Below are 22,792 nucleotides of genomic sequence, written 5' to 3'. Positions count from 1 at the left end.
TAAAAAAGCTTTTATGTGCAAAATGGATAAGGCATTTTTGTTTTGCTCTCAACCCCTCTGAACCCCTTAAATTTGCCCCCCTCCCCTCCTATTCCTGCCCCTCCTGACCAATCCAGACTCAGACAGCCTCTCCAGCCAGACCCAGCCCAGCCTATCAGATGGCGAGGAGCAGCTGGAGCGGCTGCAGCAGGCGGAGCTTACGCGGAGCAAGCCCATGTCTCTGTGGAGGGCGCTCACTGTGCAGGCCTGGCTGGAGGTTGTCATGGCAATGCCCATGTACATGCGCGCCTGCTCTGAGAATGTCAAGAGTGGGAAGGTAAATGCTTCTCTTTATTTTTTTCTGTTTTACATGTGCATTTTAGCCCTTTAAAAGCAAAAATGCAAATAAATACAACTAATAAGCTATATTTATAATCCTCTCCTTGATTAAGTGATATTCTAGGATAACATTTTCAATTCTGTGGCTGCTGATTATACCTGAGTAGCCTACTATTACTTCCCATGTGCTCTGACATCTAGTTAATGATTACTCTGTTAAATTGGAAGACCTAGGCGATGATGTCAGTGAGCTGCTTCCTGTTGCAGGTGTTGTTGGGGTTGACCGACGAGGATCTGGAGCTGGGTTTGGGGATCAACAGCCCCATGCACCGCAGGAAGCTGCGTTTAGCTATTGAGGACTACCGAGAAGCAGAGAACGGACGAGGGTGAGAGGCCACACTTGCTTAGATTAGAGCACACACACATACACGTGTGCATTGGCAATTGGTTTTGTGTTTCATTTATGTCACTCAGACTTTCCAAAGCTGCTGATATGGATCATCACTGGGTGTCTCAGACCTGGCTGGGTGACGTCGGGCTCCCCCAGTACTCGCAGGTCTTCCACAACCAGTTAGTGGACGGCAGAGTGCTGAACTCGATCACACGAAGAGACCTGGAAACCATCTTCAACATCACCAACAAGTTTCATGTTACCAGCATCCTATCTGCCATTCAACTTCTGCAAATGCTTAATTTCGACAAAGAGGCAAGATTTTTTTTTTTGCATACTCACATTCACTTTGAATATTATGCAAGTATTGTTGGTGATATTGTAAAATACACTGATCGGTTTGCTTTTATCATAACATCTCTGCAGATTATACAGGCACGTCGTGCTCAGTGTGAGAATCGAGATCTGGATCCGGTGGTCTGGACTAGCCACCGTGTCATTAAATGGATCAGAGACATTGATCTTAAGGTGGGTAAGACCTAAAAATGAATGTACACTACCATTGAAAAATGTGAGGTTGGTAAGATTTTAAGGTTTGATTTATATGTTTGTGGGAACCATGTTTTTTTTTTTTTCTCAGGGTTCTTTGATGAATAGACCCCCGGATTCACAGGGCTTAAGATTAGTCGCAGACTAAAATTATGTTTTAACTGAAAGCAATTTACAGTATTAATTTAAAAAAATAATAATAAAAAACATTAATGACCCCAAACTTTTATTTTTGTAAAATACACTGATAAAAAACATTAATGACCCCAAACTTTTTAACCGTGGGGAATATAAATTGGCCCCAAATGTAGGTTATTTGGATACTTAAACCACGCTTAATGTATAAATGTCATAATTGCAAAAATCTGAGAAAAGGTCTCATTTACTACTAGGTTTGATATTTTTAGTAAGACGTTTACTGTACTTTTATATCCAACCTGTTGAATGTTGTCTTTTATGCAGGAGTATGCTGACAGCCTTCAGAACAGTGGCATCCATGGAGCTGTGATGGTTCTAGATCCGACCTTCAGTGCGGACAGCATGGCCAAGGCTCTAGACATCCCCAACAATAAACACATGATCCATCGTCATCTATACGAGGAAATGAAAGTGCTTCTCAACCCAGCAAGGTGTGTGCAGCTTCATTTCATAGTCATTTTTAGTAGCATATGAATATGACCAGCTGTTGCGATTAATAGTTATTAGTGAACTTTTAAACTTTATAAGTCCTTGTGCCGTTATCCACCTTTTTTTTTTTTAATTTTGGAAGTAAACTGTATTGTACCTCTAAAAAAATATTCGGAAGCTGATGAAACCAGAAGCCTGACACATCAATTTACGCCCCGCATGAAAAATAATGTAGGCTACCACTCGTTGGCCATCTTTGAAACGTCTCTCGGGCATCTATATCAATCATGCAAGTAGCCTACTAGCTCCTGTCTCTTTAAACGGGGAAACATTACATTCTCAAAAAGAAAATGTTCGATTCTTATTAGTCAGTCACTTCATCCAGCGGTCGTCCATGGCACTGTGCATTAGTCCGCTCATCCGAAAAAAGACCGGCGCTACTTTCACATTTCTCGTGTTTGTACATTTTGTCAAAACAAGATAGCCTATTGCATCATGATCTCAGGAACATGTTTTCTACAGTTGTAATATTTTAAGCGCCTTTAGGACAGAATAGCCTACAGAGTGACAGAGTGGTAACTAAGTTACTAAAAATGTCGTATGCTTTTGTTTTGAATAAAAGTGTGTTTTTATGCCAAACAAAGAGGTTGAATTTCATGTGTAACAATATAGGCCTATTTTAATGATAGGTAGGTTTATTTACATAAATGTTGATTTGGTAAAAGCTGCTCAAAGTTTTGTGGCACTTTAAAATTATTAGATTTTTTATTTTATTTTAATATATAGCTGAAAAATAAACAAATGCCTTGAATTACTTGCAGTATTTTTTGTTTGTTAAATTAGCATTATTACATATATAGCCTATCTCAACTCAGATCAGTATTTAATTTCCCTGTATCTCATTTATTTATTTGTTGCGTATATCCGTGTAAAAAGCACTCTGCTGAACAGTAACTGTATTGATCTTAAGAGTGTGACCGGGTAGTATTTCTGTCTTGCAGAACTAATCAGGCTCAGGACTACAGGAAAGAAGGGACTCCCACACATTCACCTGTCTCAAACTGCCGCAAAACGGAGGAAGGATTTTCTCCCAAGCAAAAAGTTGGCAAGGTAGGGGCTGTCCTTTATTGACACAAAACAATCTGTCAAAATTAAGACAAATGGTGGACTTTGTCCGCCTATGTTATTGTTTACGATCTGTAAAACGCTAAATAGCCTTTCTGTCATTCCTCAGAGCCCTTTGAGATTCAATCCACTGGTCGCTGTTGGGAGGGACTTCACTTTTCAAGGCGGGTGTGGATCACCACCCAGAGAAGATCGCATCAAGATCCTGCAAAGGACCAAGGGCAGTCCCATGCACGGTTACTCGAGCATAGAGATCACGAATGTCTAAAGCCAACACTATGTTTACCTTGGATGAACTAGGAAGAGTGAACCTCCCCTAACCTCTAAATGGACCAAATGAGCTCAATTATTTGTAAAAGAGATTTGAAAATTGACCATTTGCACTTATGAGAATTTTGTATTGGCAATAAATCACAACTAAGCACTTAATTATACATTTTATAAACTGGCTGCATTAAAAAAATGAAATATTTTGTTACTGACTTAATACTTAGATGAACTTGTCCGGATTCCTGTAAATTCCAGTCAGAACTGTAGGTATGCAGCTGAAATCAATACCACATGTTCAGATGTACATTCCCTCCATGAAGGTCATCACAACACTGTGCTTGTTTAACGTTTCGGAAAACGTGTGAGGAATAGCGCTGTGAATACATTGTGACAATGCTTTGAATGCCTCATCAATGTCTTTTCTTTGTTTGAAGACATCTGTTGACATCTACTAAGATGTTTGTGTTTTCAAAGTCTCATTTGCATACAAAATTAAAAAGCAAGAGCCACTTTAGTAGCAATGTTGTGTGGGTAATAGATTAGTCATACGGATCACTCCAGTTTAATTGAAATAAGGGGAATGAAAGACAACAATCTTTCTTATTCCCTTGTGATTTTCAACATATCTTACCATGCATGCAATTCAGTTTGTTCAATGGAATATATATATCTATCAATGCATTGTATAGTGACTCATGCACAATAAGGAAACGCAAGAGTGATATGATTGGAAAGCCTTTAATCCTTTCTTTAAGGAGTGAGAGAATCATTCTCTGTCATGACCAGGGCTACCAGATGAATGTATGGAAAGGTAAAATATGGTATACAATCTACAAGCCAATGCCACACATGTACTGCAAATTCTACAGCTGTGTTTTCCCAAGTTTTCCACACAGAGCCACAGGGCACAAAGCAAATCCAGTTTTGCAGCTCAGTGCAACAGCATTGAGCTTTGATGCAAACAGCCTCTGTCATGTGGGTCGACAAGTTAGATAACATGATTAATGTGTGTTTCACAAATTCAACCAATTATTATTTTCAGATCTTGTTCAAATCAGTTGGAAATGCCAATTATGAATCACAGATATCCTGCTTGGTTTGACTCAAAATGTCTATCGATAGACATTGGTCACACATCATACCAGCAGATGCACAGCTCAAGAATATAGCAGTTTCTGGTGCATTTTTAAGGTGGATTTTGCAATCACAAATCATTTTGATATCTCTGTACCTTGTGGCATTAGTGAAAATGTAATTTTGAGAAATATTTGTTTATAGATACCATGTGTCATTGACACAATAATCTGTATAGAAAAATAAAAACTCTACATGCATATATATGAGTGTTGCTGTGTGTTTGTTTGTTTGTCAGGTTGGTTTTATACACTACCGTTAAAAAGTTTGGGGTCAGAAGGCTTATTTTTAAAATAAATTAATAATATGATTTAACAATTGTGACATTTAAAAAAAAATTCTTTATCAATTTTCCACATAAAATTAAGCAGCACAACCATTCTCAACATTAATAAAAGCACCAGAACAGAATATTAGAACTATTTCTGAAGGATCATTTAACTGTGAGAACTAATGTAATGTCTGCTAGAAATTCAGCTTTGCTATCATAGGAATACATTACATTTTAAAATGTATTTAAATATAAAACAGTTATATTAAACTGAACATTTGTAAAACCTTGATTCATTAAATTAATTTCAGATCTTTTCTGGGTTAAAAATAACTTTTTCATGAAGTTTCAAATGACTGTTTATGTTTTAGAAGAAAATTGTAAAGTCTCTCCAAGAAATTTTACAAACAAACCTTAATTAACTGATCAATCAAAAACTCTTATTGTAAAAAAACTTTTATTGTAAAAACATTTAGTAATTCCCAAGGTTGATGCCAATACCTTTCCGGGAATCCCTCTATCTTATTCCTCTTCAATGAAACCCGCCTCACTTTAGGACCACGCGTCCTACTAAACTCTTTACAACTGAGGGGTTGCTCTCGAGTTGATTTTAAACTAAGTTCCTGTCTCTGTTTAAGCCCACAAATTGTAGAAGCAGAGTGACTGTGGAAGGAGTTAGAATATTTATCCAGCTTTTCCTTCCATAAACGAATGAAAGGATCGTGAGGACGCTCGTTTCACCTGCGGCTGGGAGCGACACCTGCCTCAGGTACTTTCATGACACAAGGTGCGAAGGGCGTTAAACCGCGGCGGAGCTCAGGTTAGGCCGTACACTTTAGCTTCAACTTGGTTTATGCGAATTTATTTGCCATTTTTCGGCGTCGTTGAGGTGTTTGACTTTTCTGACATAAAGTAACACCGGAGATTCTTTAGAATGCTGGAGTTACAAAGATTCTATTATTGTTTCAAATTGTTTCAAAATATCGTGAAAGACACTCATGGACTTCCTCTTAATAGCTTCATGTCAGTAAGATGGCATTAATAAATACATCAGTAATCATTTATATTTTATCTTGTTTTCAAAATATAAAATAATTTGTTTCTCAAACTTCACATCTGATGTCATAGTGTCTAATAGACTTATTTCCAAATGGTCAGTGACACTAAATCTTTAAACGACATGATGAAGGTCATTATTTTTTCCCAGGGTGTTTTGTAGTATAAACAATGACACTGAAACGGTAGAAATACGATCTGCTCGAGTTGCCCTTATCAGAGCTCTGGGCTTTACCACGGTAACAGACAAAATTCCATGGTTTACTACTTACTTATTACCGTTACTAATGTAGAATCATCATACATTAATATGGCATCTCATCTAAACAGTGAAAGAAACTTGTATTGATGTAATTTTGATTGATTTTTTTTTACCACAGTAACAATTAAAGTAGTATGGTATTTTGGTGGTAACTATAGTTACAGTGGTTACCATGGTAACAATAATGTCTGATTGTATCAGTATAAAAGCTATAAAGGTATTTAAGTTGACCATGGACTTCACTGTCATATCGGTAAAAAAAATATTTTTCGTATTTTACATAAAATCAAGACAATCTAACATAATCACTCATGCGAATGGAAGCGGAACAAAATACAGAACAATAACATAAAAATACATTTTAAAAAACAAAATACAACATCTGTTGATGTAATCACTCCAACTCTGTAATTGTACATAAACGATTGATTTCTTCTCTGATAGATTTCCATAATTGCTTCTTTCCATCTTTGAATTAGTGAAGGTTCTGGTTTGAACCGTGCCTTCCTAATTCACTTCAAGGCCACAAAAATATTGTTTTATACTTTCAAAATTGAGGGAGTTTATCAAGAATAGAGATTTCAGAGCATTTTTCAATCATGTGAAATATATCTGATTACTTCATCCCATTATTTTTCTAATAATACATTTCAAAATAAAATTTGACTCTGGTTGCCCTTATTTTACTCATGATTACAACCTCCCTTTTCAGAACTATTGTATTCAGTTTCTATAACCAGTGTTAAATTAATATTCCAGACAAGACCCGAATGCACGCCGTTTATTTTACCATTGTGTGACCATTCTGCCATGTATTCTGTAAGAATAAGTTCAGATCAGCTCAGATAAGGTCATGGGGTGCATGTTTAGATGGGGGCATTTAGTGACCTGTGGATCTCTGTCTGTTTACTTCAGGACGGGGAGCAAGTGTTGCTCTGTGTATTTGGACAGGCCTTCCTGGTCTTTTGTCATATTTCCCTATTTTAGTTTCTTTTGTTTTAACCAGAATTTAATGTTCTTTGCTCTCATGGACTCCTTTGTATACTTGTCACGTACCAACATCTGCATGTGATCAATATGTTTCATTTAAGGTTAGAATTGTCCAAAAAATAATTAAGGCTATTTTCTCACAGATTCGCTCCTGAGGATGAATTCTATTGATGTTGAAAATTAGGGATGCAACGATCATGATTTTTCATTGCCGATTCTTTTCTCTTTTTTTTAAACATGCAAATTGGCCGATCTCGATACCAGTTGCTGATTTTAATCATGATCCGAACAAAGATGCTACACTCATGTAACATGAGCAGTTGTTTTTGACTTAAATTATACTTAAAGCAAAAACAGAATGATCTGACTTTAGCTTTGTGACATTATGCTACACACACAAGACACACCTGCACAAAACAAAAACCACAGACAAGACTGAATGAAAATGTAAATTCACTCTCTGACAGTAGATGGCGCTTGTGAAAAGATAATGGCACTGATACTTTTCTGAAGGCAGTCAGTTTCCTTTATAGATCCATTCATATAGACCCCCACCCTCAATTCAATATTTACAATTTTTCTTACAAATTTTTGGGGATCACAAACAGGTATCTTACTGTGCCTGCTACAGTATTTTCTCTGATGGCATGTCTCTGTTCTCCTCTTTGTGTCCATCTTGAGTGATGTCTAACTGCAGAACCACACGTCACAGCAGTCTGAGGAAAGCAGCGTCAGACCGGAAGATAGGATAATGCTGATGCTCATCCCGCCCAAACACTAACCCTACCCTTCACAATAAGCTCTACCTTAAAGGTGCTCTAAGCGATGTCACTCGTTTTTTTAGGCCAAAACATTTTTTGTCACATACAGCAAACATCTCCTCACTATCCGCTAGCTGCCTGTTCCCTGAACACACTGTAAAAAAAAAACGCGGTCTCTGTAGACAGCCCAAGCTCCACAAACGGCAACAAAAACAAACTGGGCTTATAACCCGCAATAACCGACAAGAAGGATTTGGGGGGGTTAGTGCGCGGATGAGGAGGAGGAGGGAGGGTCTAGCTAGCCTCCGTTTTGTTTGACAATACTTCGAACTTCAACAAGAAGTGACGTCACCCAACATCACTTAGAGCACCTTTAATGAACCTTAATGATATGTAAGCTATAAGCTCCACCCAACACCGGTCTGAGACTGCTGGCCTGAAGCTGATGTCCTCAGACTGCTGTGACGTATGGCTCTGCGTTTGATTAATAATGTCCATTACAGGCCAGAGTGTTCCGTCTCTGGCCTGTGTTAACGTCCTTTTTACAGACTTCGTAATATTTTCACATAAATTACATTTTGGGTAATGATTGCTTGCAATGCAGTTTGTGCACAAGTCCAGAATAGAGATCAGCCAAAATAAAAACGAAAAACCGATCATGTGTTTGTAGCAAAAACCGTCTGAATAAAGCTACCTATCAGATTGTGCTACCAACACTATTTGCATTGTTTTGAGGGTAGATTTAGGGTATGGGTAGGTATAGATGTTAATAAATCTTCAAACCACATGAATGTGATGCTAGTAGCATTTTTTTTGCTGTCGAATTGTGCTAACTACTGTTTTAATGGGAGGTAGTAAAATGTGAGCGGGTAGCAGTTGCACAAATCGCCAGAACACCGGTCGACTGGTGCGTCTCTATTTAAAATCCCTTAAAACAAAACTCCTCCTGCCAGTCTTGAAAAACAAAGACAGGCTTTTACCATTAGAGAGAGTGCACATTTTGCAGTGCTTGTCATGTCTTGCTCTGTGACAAACCTGTTTTTTTAGTGCCCTTAAATGTACAAGGCTTTCTTAAACTAAACTACACTTTCTTTCTACACAGACGTTTGCTCTTTCTCTCTCTCCATCCGTCCATTCTTCATTCCTTTCAAAATGTGAATAACGGAATCATTTGTTCTTCATCCTGAAGCCACTTGTTGTAAATTGAAATCTGAACATTATAAAACATATTTGACCATTTACTTTTCACCCTCTAATAAAGGCGGATGATGAGTCATCCTGAAAGGTCCCATAATGCCTGCAATCGTGATTTCTGTTTTAGTGGTCTAACTGAGCACATAACATTAAACGTTTGTAAAAACCTGCACCTTATGATAAACCGTGGCTACTCGCCTCACATTGCACACCGTATTTATATTTACATGTTGTTAAATGGAACTGTATTGAAAGAGTCTTGTATAAATAGACTAAATACTCTGAGCATTTTGTAAGAATGAAACGAATTCGACTAATTTTGGTTTCGCTAAAAAAAATAGGTTGTTTGTCCTGTTTTAATGTGAATTTAAAGTAGCTTTTACCTAAAATGACACCCCTTCCCCATTTTCATTCTGAGCGCAGTGAAGTGCCCACATTCACGAGTGAACAATGCTGTGTTGTTATGGCAACAGTTGGTGTACAGCAGCAACCTAACCTTAGTGCACTGGATCAGTTTTAGGAGATTGTTAGTGTGCCACTGTGCATGTCTTCCTGATGGGTCTTAATCTTTACTTTCAAGGATATTTGCTGAAAGCTGTTGTTGGTGTTATGAGTATGGATGTGGGAAAGAGTGTAAAAGTCGCAAGTGTTAAATGTCGTCTTTTTAATGCACTTATTTTATCACATCGAAATGGTCCCTGTTGCTTAATAGGGATGCTGTCATTTGAGGAGTTCAGAAATCATCATTTAGTTTTTTGGCTGAAATGTCACATTTCCTTTTCTCTTTTACCCAACAAAGACAGGAAGCTTTTTAGCACTTGTACAACAAAATAAAGATCAAAGTGTGTGTCAAACACACACACAAACACACACACACACAAAATGATGGGAAACATGTTGTTGCACAAGCCTTGTTGACTCATAAACCGGCTAAATGAGTTGTACTGTATTTTCTGCCAGGCTTTTTTTTGTGTGCCAGCCACAAACTGCGTAAAAACTGATTTTTATGCTCAACATTAAAAATGTAACTATGATGATTACAATTACCCCCTTATGATTCTTTTATTGACACCCACCCAACAAATTGGCTCAAAGTGTTTTACTGTGAATGTGAATCGCTGTGATTTTCAATCATATTTCTACCATTTTCTATATCATTGTTCATAGAACAAAAGACCCCCAGAAAAGCGATTGACCTTTTAGTATTGTAATTATGTTTCCTGGCATACAGAAGTAGTGATGTTTTCATCTCTATTGTGTTATAAATCAGGGGCCGTATTCACAAAGAATTTTATCTTAACACTAGGAGTACTCCTAAATCGCACTAAAAGATTTTAACTAGGAGTGTTCTCTTAAAAGTTATTCACAACGCCTTTCAGACCTACTCTTAGTAAGGAAAAATGACAACTCCTAAACTAAGAGTGAGTCTTCGTTGCTATGGATGACGTCAATTCTCATGCACGAGCTTCCTCGCAATGATCACGGTGATTGGTTGTTAGATGACAGGGCCATCATGCGAACCAACACAGACGCACCAAATCATGGAATTACGACATCTAAATATGTCTGTGTCCTACACAAAATAATAATAGTAATGTCATCGAAATGCATATATAATGACATGTTTGTGCAGGCCCCAGTGAAGTGTAATTCTAAAAAGGCAGAGAGAGAGAGAAAAGTTGTGAATTAAATTAAATTAAATCAAGGTAGCCTAATATCCTAATGAAAACCGCCACTTGCCTAATAATGAAAAACGACACTTGCATTAACACTTGCTTGGTTAATTGACATCCTATTAGCCTAAATAGACTACTTAAAGCAAGGAAATGTTGCTCCTATTGAAGTAATGTAATAGTTGAATGGCGGTAGATTATGAACTCGCCAAAACGGAAAAGAAGGCCCAACTGGACGCAGGATCAGTCACTGCTGCTGGCCCAGTTGGTGCTGAAAAAAAAAAAACGTAATAAAAGGGAAATTCGGCACTGGGATACGGATACAACATCGAGAATTGTGAAGTTTGCATCGAACACAATCTGGGTATTGAGTGGGTTTTCTTTCTATTCACAAACATGTCCTCATCCTGACGTGGTGCATTATTTTAATATGTGTCCCGTCTATAGCACCGACCACTCCGGGCACACCGGCAATATCCATAAAGCTGGCTTTGTTTCTTTGGAGTTGGCGAATGTCTAAAGGAAAACTTTGTCGAAAAAGAACTGTCGAATAATATGGGGTCTACAGAGTGTATTAGGCTACACAATTGCATTTTCCCCGTTGCCAGGTAGCGAAGTGTTATCATACATTTAAATTCGGCATTGATTGGGTTGTTGCGATTAGTTAACGCTGTTATTGCATCCCTCACAAGATCCACAACAATCAGTATTCCCTCACGGTTAAGGCGGTATCTTTGTAATAACTCCGTGTCATTGAGTGTCTCCAATACACTGCGTCGCGCGGCGATTTTAAGACGCGTTGTGAATAGGTCTTAGTGAGTTAGGAGTCCTCTCGACTTCTTTTAAGCTGTCCCAGACTTAGGTGCTACTTTTAGGGCTAAAATGCTTCGTGAATTACTCTTAGTGAAAAAAATTAGGAGTCCTAAAGTTAGGAGTGACACGCCCATTATTTTTAGGAGTTGCTCCTAAATTCGCCTGTTAGGAGCTACTTTTAGCCTTAAAATTCTTTGTGAATACGGCCCCAGAGTGAAATGGATTATCTGGAAAAAATGTAAAGCCTGGTTCTGTCTGTCGGTTTGTGATTGGATGGAGGCTGATCTAAATGCGAGCTTGCAGTGGATTGCAAGAAGGGGGGCGGGATTTAAGCCGACAAAACGATTGGAGAAGTCCTGCATACATCACCAGAGAGCAGTCTGACGTTTCACTGCAAGATTGACTTCTGGTGGATATCATTTTGATGAAAAATGATGAGGTAAAAAGAAACGTATTTAAGGATGAATCGGTCACAATAAGATCAATGACCTGCCATCTTTAGATTATGACCAATACCAATTAGATTGTTTAATTGTCAGGCCTGAAAACTCTCATAAAACGTGAGTTTCCCTGGTCATTTCGCAGAAACGAGACTGACATGACTTGAAAGCAGCACAAAATTTGTATTAAGAGTTGTAGCGAGTTGTACAATGTCCATACATGGTAATTCTTCCAATGACATGCTGGAATGCTACCATTTGACCTAGAGCGGCATTGAGCCAAATGGATCATTTTTTTTTGCTTTAGAGTTTCTCTCCAATGAGCTGAATCATAGAAACTCTTGACTTTTGTTCCCAGTCATTTCCAGGAAGTATTTCCCCTTCAAAAATGTTTATAATGGTTGTCTCTTTTTGTCTTTTTGTTCATAGTTCTGCTCTCATCCTCCACATTTGCTCCACCCTTCCGGGGTAAGTGTATGTTTGTGAATATCGGAGAGGATCATTTACAGCTATGTGCGCCAGTGGGCAGCCTCTGTGTTCAGGAAGCAGGCGTTCACCCAGCAGTCAAGAGGGCAGTAGTTCAGGCTCCCAGTATGCTCTCTGTGCACTGGGGGTGGGCCTGGTGGCTCTTGGTGTTGTCATGATCGTGTGGAGCATAGTCCCTTCTGAAGTGACACAGCTGCGCAATTCTACAACTACGAGCAGTGGAATTGCCATTGGGGATGTAGGAAAGACATCGTCTGTTGCATTTGTGCTGGTTGGAGCTGGTGTTGTCATGTTGCTCCTGGCCATATGTCTCGGGGTGAGGAACAGGAAGCGGATGAGACACAGGGAAACTGCAGGTGCAGGCCGTGCTGCTGATTATGTGGATCATGCCCATAGAGATCAGGATGAGGAGTGAGTACTGCTCTATTCTCATTACACACACCCTCTCTGTAGGGTGTCAAAAGATGGATGTCCAGGTTTTGTATAGGGATACACCGATACTACGATTCTGTACGATTCTACGATTAATACATGTCAATAATTATTTTCATGGACGATAACTGATAAATGGCTTATTTTAAAATATATTTTAAAATCTGTCGTTGAAATGGACGATTTTTTTTTAGTTTTTTTTTTTAGATTTGCTAAATATTACATTTAACAGTGTTATTAAAGTTCTGGGGTCCGTAAAAAAACGATTTAAAAATAAATGCGCTTCTTTTGAACTTCTATTCATCAAAGAATCTTGAAAAAAATTGTATCACTGCTTCCACAAAAATATTAAACTATATTAATGTTCCCTTTCGAAGGGAACTCGACAATACGTCATCGACGCTTTGGGGAACGCCTCAGGCGTGACAGGTGTCTGAAATCACAATCAAATCACGGCAATCACATTGACCGGCGACAGCCCGTGAATCATTACGTGAATGATTAACGTGCGACCTGGAAGTATATAAGGGCGCCTTGCAAACATGACAAACCATCTTTTCGTCTTCAGGGACTGTTTTGTCTGTAACCGTTTTTGAAAATCAGGTATTTATGAAATGCACTGAGAAGGCTGAGTGTTTTCAACTGTGCTTTTTCTGTCTGGAGGAAGAGCGCGCACAGGCAGTTCTTGAGGGAACTGCCTGTACAATTGCGAGCGTTTTTCTTTGAGAACGCTCCGATCTCGTCTGACCCTCTCCTTGAGAGAAGAGGGCTCAGCATCTGGGTGTAAAAAAAAAAAAAAAAAAAAAAAAAAAAAAGGGATCCCAGATGAAGCCCGCCGATCGCCTTGAGAGGGGTATAATCCTCTCAAGCGATGCGGCGGCTGACGAGATTAAGCAGTGAGTGCTTTTCCGGACAAACAGGAGATGGCTGATGAGGGTGGTGATAATCAATCTTCTCAGCCACCCTGCCCCGTGTATGCTGAACTGGTGGTTTTATGGTAACGTTGGGGGAAAATCGCTCACTATGAGAGCGTTTTTTCCTCAGTCATAAAACCACTAGCTCAGGTGAGCCTTTCATTTCTTCCCGATCTCATACTGAGATCGAGAGGACATGGAAGAACCCATACTCTGCCCGTGTCCACCGACATCAGCGGGCTAGTCTCACTGATGTTGAGGTGATAGGAGAGCATGGGTATGTGTCGATGCCGCCCATTGACGAGACGTTTGCAACTATCTCGTGTCTGGACAGGCGTCTACACTGAGAGCTCAAACCCTGCCAGTTGAATGGCAGAGCATACACGCCAGCGGGTCAGGCCGGTGCTACCCTGCACATCATGGTGGTGTTGCAGGTACACCAGGCCAATCTGCTGGGGGATCTCGTCCAGGGGGTGGGGCCCCTGAGGCGGTTACTGAGCTGCGCCACGGAGTGAACCTGGCCGACATCGGGGAGAAGAGAGAAAGTCTTTCTCCTCGATTCGCCCTCGCCCTCTGAGCTTTTTGGCACCTCCGTGTAGGCGGTGGCTGGAAAGTTCAGAGAGGCGAGGGCGCGCTCAGCTGTATTAGGACAAATACATACCGCTGAGATCCGTATCCACACCCAGACAGACGGGAGGGCCTGGCCCATCATGGTCCGGGGACCTTAGACAGGGCCAGAGAGCCAGTGTCGCCTCTCGTGCGCCTCCTCCGTGGAGGAGTAGATCGCTGTAGAGGTGCAACTCCCGCAAGAAGAGGGATCTGAGGGAGGTGATCCAGCACGATTGCACACAGCATTGGCATGGATCACCTCCCCCTGAGGGCGTGATTATATCTTAGCCCTCTCCTCTCTTCCCCGACTCCCCAGACACTTTCTACATCAGGCCTGAGGCTGGGCTCATGGTTAGAACAATGTTCTGTTGGCCTGCCTCTGCTTGGTTAGGAGAGTCCCTCTTTCAGGCATGTATAGGTGGTAGACCCCATGTTCATAAAGAACTGTCTGGTAAGTCTTCACTTCGCACGCCGCAGGTGAGCTGAGTGGTCTTCTTTAAGAGTAATTTGTGTGCAACTAACACTAAAATTTATCTCTCTACAGACCTCGTTCCCTGTATAGAGCTATGGGGTCATGTAAGGTACATTTTTGGATTATTAGGGCCCTGAAGTCCCCCTTTAGGTGGCTAGAACGACTATCTTAGCCCTCGGGCTGTTAGCCACCTCAGGGTAGAGTAGTTGGTCTCCCTCCCATAGGATTTTTATCTTGGAGTATAGACTGACGCTAGTGCTTCAGATAGATCTTATGTCCGGTCCATGGGACCGTCTGACTTCCTTCCTGAGTACATCGCCCCCTTGAGCTCTGTTTGGGTTTTCAGTGGGCTGAGCGATTCTGCAGCCAGTTGTATGAAATAATAACTATTTTTCTAGTAAGGCTGTGGCTCCTCCGAGCCCTCAGGTAGATCTATGCTTGCAGGCTGGCCCTCACCAGGGCCGCCTCTGTAGCTGGCCTAGGCTGTGCCAGGGATAGTGGAGGCGCTCTGCTTAAGCATTTCTGCCTCTGAGCCTTCACTGTGTGAATATAGGTTCCTAGCATCCCTGTATGACAGCCTCCTCCAATGGGAGTCGTTAGGCCAAGGCCCGCCCCCTTCTCTGCATTCTGGGGCGACAAGTGTAATGCAGCGTGGTGCAGAGGCATGGTTTATAAAGATCCTGGGTTAGGCCTCAAATAGGCCTCCCCGGTACAATGTGTCTTTATTGAGCAGGGTTAGGCCGCCTTTCGCCTCACGAAGAGGCTGGGTCTGTCTGCCCGACCCTGCCGTGCAGAACTAGCATACGGATATGGGCTGCCAGTATAGGCTTTACTCACCTCGCTGAGCTACTGCTCAAGCGTCGGGTTGTAGGTGGTTGGCTCACAAACAAGCCCCACTCCCCTAGGTTGGGCACAGATACTTTTTCTGTCACCCCTAGAGCCACTGGCGGGCCCGCACCCTGGTAAACCTCAGGGTGAGGTGGAGAGTATTCCCCTGTGATACAGGGCAGGTCTGAGTCCTTCACTTTCAGTTCTGTATTATCCTACCTCGCACCACTATGGCTCGGGTTGAGCGGAAAGTTCTAGCCTTCACTTCTTTTTTGGTCGAAGTACGCTCCCCTGAAGCCAGAGCATTGCCATGAGCTGACGCCCATGCTTACAGATGGTAGGCCCCTGGCTCTGGGGCCTCCATTGAGGCAGAGTGGCGTATGTTGTACTCCCCTTGCTCAAAGGGTGCTAGCGCTTTTGCTGAGTACACTGCCATGGGCAATGTGATTAGGTACCAGAATGCTGTAGGCGCTGTGTAAACAGCTTATCTGCCAACGAAGGCTGCGCCATTAGGTAGTAGGCCTCAGCAGGGCTCCTGTATGGGCAGCCCCCAAGTGGGCGCTGTAGGCCAGCTCACTTCAAAAAAGTGCTGCTGGCCTTGGTGGTTCGGGCAGTTGACTCACTGATGGGTAGTAGGCCCTAAACAGGCCTCCTCGGAAGTGAGTCCCAACATTGTGGGACTTACTTGTTGGTGTGGTATGATTCCCAACAGTGTACCTTTGGAGCAGATTGACTTGCTGTCAGCTAGTAGGCCCAACCAGGCCTCCCTGATAGGCGAGTCCCCAGTGGGCTGGCCTTAGCAGGCCGCCTTCGAACCGTCACCCAGATTCAGGGCTCTTAGCTACCAGTTGTTTAAGATTACTTTCAGGTAGTAGGCCTCCTCAGGCCTCCCTGAAGGTGAATTCCCACTTACGGTGGCTATCAGGTAGTAGGCCTTACCAGGCCTCCCTGTAGGCAAGCCCAAAGGACAGGCAACTGGACAGCTAGCCTGACCTACTATCAGGTAGTAGGCCTCACCGGGCCTCCCTGAAGGCATGTTCTCACGTAATGTGATTATCAGGTGGTAGGCCGCTAACCGGGCCTCCCTGAATGTGAGCTCCCAAGTATTGTGGCTGTCAGGTAGTAGGCCTCACCAGGCCTCCCTGAAGGTAGTTCCCACATACTGTGGTTATCAGGTTACAGGCCTCACCAGGCCTTCCTGGTCATGAGCTCCCACATGCTGGGGTTATCAGGTAGTAGGCCTCACCAGGCCTCCCTGAAGGTGAGTTCCCTCATACTGTGGTTATCAGGTTACAGGCCTCACCAGGCCTTCCTGGTTATGAGTCTCCACATGTCAGGTTACGGGCCTCACTCGGCCTTCCTGAATGTGGGCTCCCACATATTGTGGTTATTAGGTTACAGGCCTCATCCGGCCTTCCTGGTTTTGAGCTCCCACACACTGTGGTCGCTAGGTTACAGGCCTCACCAGGCCTTCCTGGTCATGAGAGCTCCCACATACTGGGGTTATCAGGTGACAGGCCTCACCAGGCCTTCCTGGTTATGAGCTCCCACATACTGTGGTTATCAGGTTACAGGCCTCACCAGGCCTTCCTGGTTATGAGCTCCCACATACTGTGGTTATCAGGTTACAGGCCTCACTAGGCCTTCCTGGTCATGAGAGCTCCCACATACTGGAGTTATCAGGTTACAGGCCTCACCAGGCCTTCCTGGTTATGAGCTCCCACATACTGGGGTTATCAGGTTACAGGCCTCACCAGGCCTTCCTGGTTATGAGCTCCCACATACTGTGGTTATCAGGTTACAGGCCTCACCAGGCCTTCCTGGTTATGAGCTCCCACATACTGTGGTTATCAGGTAGTAGGCCTCCAGGCCTCCCTGTGAGTGGTTCCCCAACCATGCTGGGTTCTGGAAGCTAGTGGCCGCCTGCTATCAGTTCAGCTGGCCTTATTAGGCCGTTGCTAAAAGCGAGCTCGTGCCCTGGCTCAACTAAAGTGTTCATCCTCTGCTTCTGGTTCCCTCCGGGAACTTCTTACTCTGCCTACAGCCTGGTTCCTACCAGTCGGTCCATTGCTCCCCTCACTAAGGGTCTCTATGAGTGTTTGGACTCCTGAGTCTGGTCAGACGGTCGTAGGCCTCTCGTGAGGCCTCCCAGTTAGATCAGCCCCTAGGCCTTCACAGGCCTCCTCAGTGTTTCAAACACAAACACTGGGTAGATCCATGGATCGAGTAGAGAAACTCCCCTCTCTAGCAAGGGTTGTAAAGCACTATGCTGAGTCATACTCTCCGGGATATCCCGTCTCTGAGATCCGGGCTGAGGGTTCACTGCCAGCTTCGCAGTCCCTCGGGTTGGATGCCTTACCTAAGGCAAATGTCCAGAGGCTCTGTCTCCAGACAGACAGGAATTTGGCCAGACTGAAGTGTCCGACGTAGTGACACCAGGTCAGGCCGTCCTGGTGGCATTTCGGGTGGTATATTCCCCCGAATAGTGACTGGCTGGGGTTCCCTCGGGTTCCCTAGCCACATTCCCTAGAAGGGACCCCTTCTAAATTGAAGTTGTGGTCCTAGGCCTTTGAGCAGGCCCAGGTAGGCCTTCGGATTACATATTTGGAGTTCCTCCTGTTAGGCTTATAGCTTGGGCTATGACCGTAGGGAATGCTGTCACTGACAGCCCAGTGTGACCTGAGGGTGAGTGGTTCTTGCATTTCATTTGAATTTGCTGGTTCTGACAGTTGTCACTGCCTCCTGGCATGCACTCCCCTCAGCATGGCGGAGTGGGTATTTCGTTCCCCAAAGCGTCGATGACGTATTGTCGAGTTCCCTTCGAAAGGGAACGTCTCAGGTTACAACTGTAACCTTTGTTCCCTGAGAACAGGGAACGAGACAATACGTCTCCCTGCCATGCCTCGGGGCCTGCCTACCAAACAGTCCCTTCAGACGAAGGATGATTTGTCATGTTTGCAAGGCGCCCTTATATACTTCCAGGTCGCACGTTAATCATTCACGTAATGATTCACGGGCTGTCGCCGGTCAATGTGATTGCCGTGATTTGATTGTGATTTCAGACACCTGTCACGCCTGAGGCGTTCCCCAAAGCGTCGATGACGTATTGTCTCGTTCCCTGTTCTCAGGGAACAAAGGTTACAGTTGTAACCTGAGACGTTTTCAACATTGATAATAATAAGATATGTTTCTTGATGATCATGTGACACAGTTCAGTTTTGCTATCACATGAATAAAATATATTTTAAAATGTATTAACATGTAAAACTGTTATTTTAACTTAAAAACACTTTAACTTAAAAACAATCTCTAATATCAGTACGGATATATTGTGCATCCCTAGTTCCCTTTCTTCAAATCCATCTAAGTGAAGCATTTTGACTTATTGACTGTTATGTTTACCTGCATGCAACTCATGTCATGATATCTATGTAAATATTAGATTGAGTGAACCCGTACCCAGCTTTGACGTCCCCACCTATGAGGAGGCGGTCACCAGCGGACGGTACCCTGTTCGACAGAGCAACTTGCGACAGAGTTACCTGCTGCCCTCGTACGAAGATCTGATTGCTGCCGTTGAGAATGAAGGCCAGCAACCGAAAGAAGGTAATGGCCAAGAGGCCCCTCAGCCGACTCCTGGCCCCGCACCCCAGCCTGCGGCGCCCACCCGCACCAGCAGCAGGGCCAGCCGCCTCCTCAAACCTCTCCGAGTGCGCAGGATCAAGTCAGAGTCCCACAAGTCCCACGTCAAGGATATTCGTTTGAATATCCAAAAGCCTGGACAGGGTAGGGTGGTCATTGAACCACTGACCCCACCACCACAGTATGAGGACAAGCCCCCTCAACTACCCACAGAAGCGGTGTAATCATTCAATCACAGGATTTTTGTCGAGTGTTTGCATCTGTGGGTTGCTTGGGAAATGTTGACTCATCTGTGCAGAAGCAGAAAGTTTCAGTGAGAGCTATAAATGTATCTCTAAATCTGCCAATTTATGAAATGGGATACATTCATGTGCGCTGTCAATTTTTTTTCTTGGACAAAACACTAAAGCCTACTTGAATGTGTGTGTTTTTTTAAATCAGAACTATCAATATTCTAAGAAGGATATTACAGTAATTTTTTTTTATTTTTTTTTTATTTTTTATAACTGTATGAAGAGGGATATGGATGCCACAGCGTCTTTCTTAAAATATATTCACTGTTTACTTCCAAAGAACTATACAATGTACATTGCAAAAAAATAAAAACAAAACAAATTATTATTAGAGAATAACTTACAACTCAAGAATCCCATCAAACAGTTGCCATGAGTGAAATGCTAAACGCTAGTTGCTGTTTTTTTGGAAAAGTTTTTTTACATGTTATCGTAAATCTGAATGATATAGTTTTTCAGCTGAATTTTTTACTCTGAATATATATATATACACATTTGAACCAGTAGTGCTACTGTGGCCAATTTAGCAGGAATGCAAAATGAATGTACTGTATATAGATGATGTCATTCCACATACTAATTTGCTTAACTAATTTATTTAGTACCATAAATCTAACTCATATTATAAATCTGAATTTTTTTCAGTATGTTTTTATTAACAATGTGTCACTGTCTGTTCCGTTTGCCATTAACTTTGCCTCTTTTTATCTAGATATATTTTTGAATTAGAATGCAATTTCAAATATTCTTAAAACTCGTAGGAAATTTTTTATGTAACCTTGTTATTTTAGAACAAATTCTGCATTCATATGAAATTATAAAAAGTGATATTAAAAAAAGCAAATGCACCTTTTTTTATGGAACTTTTAAAGATTTGGCTACTATTCCAACTGCAGTTGGACTGTACAAATAAGCCATCATGCTGCAAATGAACCGTTTTCAATCATAAAAATGCTGTTGATGTTCTTTTGTATATGAGCTAAACTGCACCTTTTAGCAAATGCTTTTGTTTTTATTTACAGCTTAGTTTGTTATAATTCAGTTTAATTATTTGATTGTGGTGTAAAATCTTGGAGAATGTATGCTATTGATATTTACTTGACAAAAGGAATAAGATTATGGGTAATTAATCGAATTAATATTTTAAAGCAGAATCTGTATTTTATTTATTTCTTGTGGGACTTAATAAAATTGTGTAAATATGTTTTTGTTTATCTTTATGGTTCCCCGAGTTGAAACATAATGTGTGCTGATTTGTAGTGCCCCCTAGTGGCTGAGAATCGTACAAACAATTTTGAAATACTGTCAAGGATGGCAAATTCGATTGGACTTTTCCTGCCATAACTTTTAGCTGCTGTTGTCTTGACATAATGGATAATCATTTAGGCCTTTCATTATGATACTTCTAATTTTACTTTGTGAGTGGATGTGGTACAACATGAGGGCGAGTAAATGATGATAGTTATAATTTATTACTTTGAAACAACAACTTTCGTTATATTTCCCAATTAAAAATGTAATTGTGTCACTGCCAACTCACACTGTTAATTTCCCATGTTTTTAATCTGACCATTTTTCCTTTACATTTATCATACAATTCTGATTTCAGACATCACCCTACAGTGTGTGTATAGTGAAAGAGGTCTGTATTGTGACCGGTATTTGAAGCCAATTCAAACTGTGCATTCATGATAGTGTTGGATTTCAAGCAATCCCACTTCAGGCATATGAGCCAAAATTAACCATTAGACAAATGCTTGCGATTTCATGTTCCATGAAAAACAAATTAGGCTGTTGCAATATCACCCAAATGACCCAATCTAAACAAAGCAGTATGAGTTATGCCTTTACTAAACTATGCTTTTAGATTTTAGAACATTGGTCAAAATGACGTTTTGAAATACAATGTTTAGCTATTGTTGAGTCCGGTTTGTCACAACTTGCTTTCTGTCCAAAAATGTTCAATACTACAAGCATGCTTGCAATCAATGTAATGTGACATTGCTGATATACAACAGTAAACAAGAATTGAAGTAGGATTTTTTTTAGATGTTGTTAACCATAAAAAGGGTAAGAATAAAGAGACATCAATTAATTAATTGGATGCTAAATTCCATTTTGTTAGGACAAAAATAATAAAATTTCGTGATTTCGTTTTAAAACAGGACTTTTCTTTTTGATTTTAGAGTTTGTATCCCCCAGGCGTCAACCCTTTTGGGGTATAAAATCATTGAAAACAGAATGCTTGTTTGGCAAAGCATTTTACAACATTTAGCCACATTTTTAAAACTATTTGTATAGTGCTATACACACACACACACACATAAGTTTGCATGTTTTTTTGTTTTTTTTAGTATCATATTTCATTCACACACACAAACATCATATTTGTTTTTTAAGTTGGAGGGCACGTTGCTTGGGAGGGGGTTTGACACTTTCCCTTCCTTCTGCCATAGAAAGTGTTGACAGAAATTGCCTCAAAATATTCATGTATTGTTGACCTAAAACTGAATTTTGTATAGCTAACTAAATGATTAATGACTAAATGATTGAATTTTTATTTAAGAGTAGGCTATCAAGTATTCCAGTTATTTTCTAAAACATGCGTATAAAGTCTGTAGACCACGGAGTTGTATACCCCTTAAAGGGAAACGTGCATTTACAGATTATGATTTTTTTTTTTTTTATGAAATTCATTAAATTTCAACATAAACCTAATAAGCTAACGCTTAGCAACAACTTCAGTCCCATCCAAATATTGTAAATATGTGATATATCAACTTTTATCTGAAGGTGAGATTTCCTACTACAGCCAGGTGGCCATGTATTTAAATGCTGCCAGTGAGCTAAACGAATGTATGAACAAAGTCACCAGATATGAATATTCACAACAAACACAATTTCAACATGAAACCAAGAAATGAGACCTACACTTTCACTACCTCTCCCCACAGCCTTGCAAATGTTTCATGTTTGTATCCCCCAGGAAACAAAAACAGCAGGGAACGGCGAACAGTAGCTAGATATAGCCTTACATCGACGTTTCTCAACTGGTGGATTGCAAGACCGTTTTGAGTGAGTCGCATTGTGTGCAGTCAAAGAAACGACAACAAACGTAATTCTTTGTTTTTATGTTGCTACTTTTATTTTGAAAGACGTGTGTGATGGTGGTGATCGATCAGATGCTGAGAAGAAGAAAAAAATCAGATGCTGAGAAAAACGCGCTGTCTTTATTCAGTAGG

At 41.3% G+C, this 22,792-nt stretch overlaps 1 protein-coding gene across 1 annotated transcript; it reads left to right on the top strand.

Annotated features, from left to right (window-relative positions):
* The first annotated feature begins 5,234 nt into the window (after nucleotides 1–5,234).
* On the top strand, nucleotides 5,235–21,708 carry tmem51b (transmembrane protein 51b). The gene is made up of 3 exons (XM_079597443.1): nucleotides 5,235–5,454; nucleotides 12,304–12,771; nucleotides 19,058–21,708. Exons 2-3 carry the CDS (start codon nucleotides 12,386–12,388, stop codon nucleotides 19,479–19,481), a joined length of 810 nt encoding a protein of 269 aa, XP_079453569.1. The 5' UTR covers nucleotides 5,235–5,454; nucleotides 12,304–12,385; the 3' UTR covers nucleotides 19,482–21,708.
* The last annotated feature ends 1,084 nt before the right edge of the window (nucleotides 21,709–22,792 follow it).

Source organism: Phoxinus phoxinus, assembly GCF_949152265.1.
Source record: "Phoxinus phoxinus genome assembly, chromosome: 22".
Lineage (NCBI taxonomy): Eukaryota > Metazoa > Chordata > Actinopteri > Cypriniformes > Leuciscidae > Phoxinus > Phoxinus phoxinus.
Note: the sequence above shows the minus strand (reverse complement) of the source record. Positions and strands in the feature narration are given on the sequence as shown.